The sequence below is a fragment of the Saccoglossus kowalevskii genome, chromosome 6 (assembly GCF_978046115.1).
Source record: "Saccoglossus kowalevskii chromosome 6, keSacKowa6.1, whole genome shotgun sequence".
Classification (NCBI taxonomy): Eukaryota; Metazoa; Hemichordata; class Enteropneusta; family Harrimaniidae; genus Saccoglossus; species Saccoglossus kowalevskii.
In genome coordinates this window covers 3,342,766-3,349,723 of record NC_140646.1, presented here as the reverse complement: position 1 = coordinate 3,349,723, position 6,958 = coordinate 3,342,766, and the positions used below count along the sequence as shown (strand labels likewise).

Here is a 6,958-nt window from a genome sequence, read left to right as displayed (position 1 = left end):
TTACATATCATGACACCGGACCGTTGTTTGATCCCCAGGATTCCGGGCGGGGGGGGGGTAAATTGCGACTTTGAACCTCTGGTTGATCTGTATTTTTCTGACATGTTCGGAATACTATGAAGTCTGAAGAGCAAACACATCTTATGCATTGTAGGCCATTTTGACATTTGCGATTCGACGGATAGTTGGTGCACAATATTACAAATATCGCCGCACCAAGTATTTTCTTAATTAAATAAAAACATTATTTTGAATCAAAAACAATACGTTTGTTGTAGTAAATATAATTTTTAATAAATGAAATGCACAAAATTTTATTGAATTTACAAAACGTGACATTTTATATTAAAACTCATCCGCTTACATCACAAACAAAACGACGGTTTTTGCACGTTGTTTTAACGCTGTCAGTATTCTCACTTCCGGGTTTGTCATCGTGTGCACGTAACAGTGGCGGATGGGGGGGGGCGGAAATGCAATGTGCGTCGTCGTCTACTTGGAAATGCGTCTGCGTCAACTTGAGAATGTTATATGCGTCGTCGTCTACTAGAAAAAATGTGTCTGCGTCAACTTGAAATGAAAAATGCAAAGTCTACTAGGGGGTCTTGTTTTGCGTCGACAACTTGAAAAGTGCAAGTTGAGTCGTCTACTGGGGGGACTCGTTTGCTTCGTCAACTTGGAAAATGAAATGTCGTCATCTAGAAATTAAGGAACCGCGTCAACGACAAATACGCTGTAGTGTGTTAGTGACTTCTACAAATCATCACCCGTTAAATCGCGACTACTACATCTCGCTTTGCGACAACTACTAATTAATTAGCGACGACTGTGAATAAGTTTTGTGCTGATTGCTACTACTACAATTGGTAAACGTAGACATCGGAAATCGCACTTTTGTTGAAGAAGCAGCATAATTTTGAAGCTATATGTTTTACCATGCAATTTATATCGACGCAGCAGGGTCCCGTACGGCTTTCCATACATTTTATTTTCAAGTTGTCGCAGTCGCATTTCCCAGTGGACGACGACGCACATAACTTTTTCAAGTTGATGCAGACGCATTTCCCAGTGGACTACAGCGCTAAAATACACATTTTTAGTTGTCGAAGACGCCGGCGCAAAGGTTAGTTTCTCTTGAACCGAACGCAGTTCTGCAGGTGAGCGTGTATAATTAACCTTATTTGCTTTGCCAAAAAGTTAAATTGTATTCTGAAATGTTTGTAGGCACAATGTGAAATGACTGTCGGGTTATATAGCTTGGGAAAGTTGTTTTACGCCAGACATTTACATTTACTACATTCAATTTGCGTAGTATTGATACGGTGATTATGACGATGTACCAAATTACAAACTAATTCAGCAATAATTACTTGATCAAATAATCCATAATTTTATTCTTATTAATAAATAATTAAAATTTGTTTAACAGGACGGAAAGTTTCTAAAAGAAGATGCCAAGTATTATTCAGCCAGGTATTATCATTTTGATTTTGATTGTGTTTCAAAATAAACAATACTTCTGAACGTAGCAGTATTTGCCGATGATATTAACGTGACTCAAAAAATAATTTCGGGAAATAAACATACACACTGCTTCTATCATTATATAGATGACGAGGAATTGATTAGAGAGTATTTTTCTTATGGGTACACACATAGTGTTATACATTACATTATGCAGAAACGACATGGTTTACCTATCAGGTGAGTTCTAATTATTTTTAAAATTTTCATTTATTGTATTACATTGAACATAATTATTACATGTATATAAGTGGTATAGAGAAACTCGCCACAGATTAAGTCCACTAATTTTGCATGAAATGCGATTCCAGTATGGGACTTTATAGTTCAATTCGGACGTTCATTGGACTGCATTTATTTTCATAACAGTTTCGAATACATGAAGAGAAAGATATTTCCTAGGCTTGGACTGTATAGAAGAGGACTGCACACTCTTTCGCCGGTGGGAGCCATTGTTGATGCAATATGTGTAGGTGTATATTCCCAAAATTTCAATTTAGCATTACAATATTGTTAAATTCGGCCAAGCAGAGAACAATAAGCTTAATATATTTTGCAATTGCATATTTTTGTTTTGCAGTCTGAACTTAATGAAGGTCCGGCGAGATGTATGGGAGCCAATGACATTTTGTATATTTTAAGAACTAACCACAGATTATGTGTGAACAGGTAAGATGTTTTTTATTTGTGATCTAAATTATTATGTAAACTGTTTATTCGATAGATTTGAATGTTCAAATAGTATGAATTATTATTTTAGACAGATAGTTCGGGATATACTCCAAATAATCGACCCAGAAGGTATTGTAATGCGTCGAACAAAAAGACTTCAGCGCCGACAATACAGAAATAAAGGCCCCAACTATGTTTGGCATATTGGTAGGTATGAGAAGATCACTATGTGGTTTATATCTATCGTCTACCGGTATTTCCGATGCAGGGGAAATACAAGTGCAAGACGTAGTCATATAATAAAATGAGGCATGTTGAAAAATTATGTATAGTTAGACTAAGTATGTGTAACTACGTCAAATTTGATTTTAAAATGTTAAAAAAACATGTTTCAATGACCACTCATTATTATAATTGTGTTCGATTTTTTTGAGATGTGAATTACAGATGTGTCACTGTCTTAACAGACAATAAATCGTTTTTTTGTCCCCGTTCGGAAGAAGTCCGAAAGCGGGGGCTGTTAATGTAGCACAACACTATGTTTTGTCTTGAGATTTGATCAAATTTGTCGAAATAGTGATCATTTTGTCCAAAAACACGTAAAATCACATTCTGTAACATGTCCGGAACGGTTTCTTGGAGCTGAACGGGGCAATATGGCCTGATTCAGTTCAAAGTTTAATAGGGCATTTTCAACTTGAATCAAACTTTGTATTATGACCTTACACATGAGGTTATGGTGTAAACCATATTTCGTTTGGAGATACTTGAACAACAATACCCGACTGACTGACTGATGCCATTTCATCTGTAAGATATAGTTCAATTCAGTTCAAAGTTTCCACGTAGATACTATTATAATACTGCTACATGTCACTTGTACCGAACATTTACATCGACTACAGCTAATACTGAGTGGGAACTATGCGTTATCAATGCTTGTCTTTCTTACTCTGTGACATCAAAATGAGGTTTGCTAAAACTAACTGACTCGGCGAACACCCCTGCGCGACGAGGACGTTCATGCATATATTACAATCTTCATAATGTTAACCATTCTTTTTCAGACGGTTATGACAAACTATCTCCATATGGATTATATATTCACGGATGCATCGACGGGTCAGTAGAGCACCTAAAATGTTTTATTATATTTTTCATAGTCGTGGTTACTGAAAAGCACAATATATATATTGTATGCGACTGTTTGTTTGATGGTGTTCATGAAATCAGCTATGCATTAATTTTTAATTTAATTGTATTCCTAGCTTTTCCAGAAAATTGATATGGTTACGTGTAGGGATAAGTAATCATGATCCACGGAAAGTCGCTGCTTATTTCATTGACAGTGTGGAATCACTACAAGGTATGAAATGCAAATAAATAGAGAATATAAGCACCACAGATTTCACCCCTTTTTATCAGTAAGCAGGTATTCAGTTATAACTAGTCATTTCTTTTTAAGGATGCCCAAGAATAATCAGGAGTGATTATGGAACTGAAAACGGAGAAATTGCTGCTTCACAGGCGCTAATGAGACAGGATGGTTTGGATGATTTTGCCAATAATTCGTATTGGTTTGGTTCGTCCATAAACAACCAAGTAAGTTTATACCTAACACACACAAGTATTAAAATGCCCCCAGCATCAAACATCGTGAAGTGCTTATTGAGATTGCCATTGTAAAAACAGTCATTTATTTTCAGAGAATAGAACGATGGTGGGGATTGTTAAGACAAAAACGGGCAGATTGGTGGATCAACCATTTTAAGGTACAGTATCCACCTTGAATTGTAGCTGCCAGGACTGCCTTTAAGGTCCCCTTATACGTACTTTTCAGAAGGGCTAATTTTTGCCACTGGCCACCTCGGACGGAAAGTTTGTCGTCTGCATACTATTCGCGATGAACGTTGTCTGTGCGTTTGGGGGTTGAATCATTCGTACCTCAATATTCTGTGTAGCCAGCTAAGCAAGTTAGGTATTCTCATATATATCTCACTACACACCCATTACAAGAAGTGTGGGGAATCCAGCCGCTACAGTGGTCTGTGCATTTTCATTTGAACAATAATGATTTTGTCATACGTGCAGTTTGATTTATTGACGTCGTCAATACAAAATGACCCGAACCCGAAAAAATGTAATATTGTCCGTAACAAACTTTTACGGAAGGCAATGATGGAATGAACAATAACTGCTAAAATTTCACTAAAATAAGTTAACTAAATTTCATGCAATTATTGTAGGAGCTGCTTATGAACGGGATATTGCAAATTGGAAATAAGATACATACGTAAGTTAAATATTTTTTTCTATTATTTCACAAAGAATTTATCTGAAATGTACGTACGTGCGAACGTGTCAAGTCAAACATAGCTATGTATGAAAATAAATAGTTGTAAACGACATAACCGCCCGTTAAACGAAAATCTAAAGACCCATGTTAAGCCCATAAATGAAATGACAACATTATATTATCTTACATGAGAGGATCCAAGACATATACTATTTATACATACATTGAAGTAGATATCCGTTACCCAATTATGTCTGACTAAATAGTGATCGGTTGTGTAACTCCAAAGTTATAACTTTTTTCACAGAATGTGTACACAGTTCTGTTATTTGGCATTAATACAGAGCGAGCTCAACTTAGTGATGAGTTGCTGGAATCATCATCGTATTAGACGACAACGAAATGGCGATATAGTATCTGGAATACCCGATATTTTATACAATTTTCCAGAACTGTTAGGTGAGTTATCTATGTGTAACAAATTACTGTTATACGAGTATATACAAATCAACGACGAGAATTAACTTCTACCATTATGATACAGTGAAATTATTGTCTCGCAGAGAAGTAAATCAACAACGTATTCTAATACAAATAGAAATCACTTGGGCATTTAAACTAGAGATCGAATATTTCTCGGTGTATATCAAATGGACATAAGGACTACTATTGACTATAACGATCTGGTGATTCTGTATCCACTATCCACATAAAAAATATCACAAATATCATAAAGTATCAGGCTGGCATTTGTTTTATTTAGTTGTGTGTATTCCTGTATGTTCATATAATAACCTTATGTTGCATAATAATCTTTTACAGAAAAAGACGACTGTCGGGATTATTTGCATGCAGTAAATATCCGTGAAGATGTTTTTCAATTTTGTAAATCAAGGTGCGACTATGACAACGATGTTGATAACGATTTTAAGAAGATCGCCGAGGAAGTCTGTGAGAGTTTGAGATTGAATTCAATTCCATCGAATGCGGAAGAGGCATCGACATTATTGCAGTCATTAATCCCTGTTATGGAACATTTAGTAACAGCAGATGAATGATTTGCTGAACGCGAAATTGTAGTGTTTAGTGGTGCAATGTTTTTTTTTTGCAGATTTGCATTTGTTTATACTTGAGCAATAATTAGCATTCCGTTTATCAAACAATGTTACTGTCCTCAAGCCACACTTACTTGATTTCATTAAACATAACTTTTAATGTCGAACACGTAACAATACAAACAATATCATAACATAACATATCAAACTCGATGTCCAGCTTTGTTCACGTAAACTAAATTGGTTAAATACAGGTCATAAATAAAAACGAGTGATAATAATTTGTCATTATGAAAGTCATTTTGTAACACTATATTGCGACACAGTTTACTTCATGTGTTGTAATATACGTCGTAATTACTGCCATAAAAGATATCATCAGAAAATGAACAATATTTATAGTATTAAAGCAATCGGACTTGCTGTTTTCAACAAAAGTTCGAAAGTATAACTTTTTATCAAAAATATTCATCAAAACTAGATAATTGAAGAACAAAATCATCACGAAATGAACAAATCTGAGAGAGGGGCATTTGCGCTGGCGGTTTTCAAGAAGAAGTCGAAAATGGCATTTTTAACCAAAAATGACAAAAATATGCGCTATAAATAAGACAATTGAACATATCCACACTAAATGAACAAATCTGAGAGAGAACCACCCAAGGTACATTCCTAGAAAGTTTCACAGCTATACAGTTTGTGGTTTTTAAGAAGAAGTCGAAAATGTAAAGTTGACGACGGCGATGGCTATGAACGACGGACAATTAGTAATACTATAAGCTCCGCTCGACTTCGTCGATAGCGGGGCTGAAAAAGAAGACCAAATTCAGGGGCACGTCCCCATTAGGCAAGTTCTATGTATAGCCCCCCCCCCCCGTATACATGTAGTCTGTGCATAGCGCCCTCAACGGTATCAGTTTACAATGTTCTGTGTTCGAAACAGCAATGCTAGTAAAACACTGAAACAACTTTCCTACAATGAAAACGATCTAGGGTCTGTTAATCACTCCCTCACCGTGTAAACTATCGATATTGTTGCACATAAATCACGTAATGTATGTTTTATCTTTCATGTCACAATAGGCAGATCAATATAATCATTCCCATGGTAACCAGTTTCAGATCTAGAATACCAATATCACCTTGTTGGGTAAACATCAGTACAAGGGACAAATAGTGACAACGACTAATGAATCTCTGTATATACACAAAAGGTTGCCATTTTAGCATTTGTTATACAACATGTAGCAGTTACTGTGCATAGAGTTTTCTGGTGAGATTGAAAAGGAAACATTTTTTTTATTTTTAGACAAATAAAAAATATGTATGATTTGTACATCGACTTAAAAAAACAAATCTACCAGAACACTTTTTTACTGGACCCCCCCCCAAAAAAAAAACTAGGATGCTA

At 35.6% G+C, this 6,958-nt stretch overlaps 2 protein-coding genes across 2 annotated transcripts; both read left to right on the top strand.

The window, feature by feature from the left end:
• The first annotated feature begins 825 nt into the window (after window positions 1-825).
• Window positions 826-4,493, top strand: LOC146741473 (uncharacterized). Its single transcript, XM_085499900.1, has 11 exons — window positions 826-1,123; window positions 1,430-1,473; window positions 1,611-1,704; window positions 1,894-1,993; window positions 2,105-2,193; window positions 2,285-2,403; window positions 3,264-3,318; window positions 3,465-3,562; window positions 3,662-3,798; window positions 3,903-3,968; window positions 4,443-4,493. Exons 2-11 carry the CDS (start codon window positions 1,452-1,454, stop codon window positions 4,491-4,493), a joined length of 831 nt encoding a protein of 276 aa, XP_085356026.1. The 5' UTR covers window positions 826-1,123; window positions 1,430-1,451.
• A 307-nt stretch (window positions 4,494-4,800) lies between these two features.
• Window positions 4,801-5,828, top strand: LOC146741472 (uncharacterized). The gene is made up of 2 exons (XM_085499899.1): window positions 4,801-4,951; window positions 5,315-5,828. The coding sequence occupies exons 1-2, from the start codon at window positions 4,801-4,803 to the stop codon at window positions 5,548-5,550; spliced, it is 387 nt and encodes a 128-aa protein (XP_085356025.1). The 3' UTR covers window positions 5,551-5,828.
• The last annotated feature ends 1,130 nt before the right edge of the window (window positions 5,829-6,958 follow it).

What these genes read in the sequence shown, in the direction of transcription:
- LOC146741473 (XM_085499900.1), top strand. Translation starts at nt 1,452, where the DNA reads ATGCCAAGTATTATTCAGCCAG. An exon ending in CGACATGGTTTACCTATCAG is followed by an intron (nt 1,705 to 1,893) that starts GTGAGTTCTAAT and finishes TTTTCATAACAG; the next exon opens with TTTCGAATACATGAAGAGAA. An exon ending in CCATTGTTGATGCAATATGT is followed by an intron (nt 1,994 to 2,104) that starts GTAGGTGTATAT and finishes TTTGTTTTGCAG; the next exon opens with TCTGAACTTAATGAAGGTCC.
- LOC146741472 (XM_085499899.1), top strand. Translation starts at nt 4,801, where the DNA reads ATGTGTACACAGTTCTGTTATTTGGCATTAATACAGAGCGAGCTCAAC. An exon ending in CAATTTTCCAGAACTGTTAG is followed by an intron (nt 4,952 to 5,314) that starts GTGAGTTATCTA and finishes AATCTTTTACAG; the next exon opens with AAAAAGACGACTGTCGGGAT.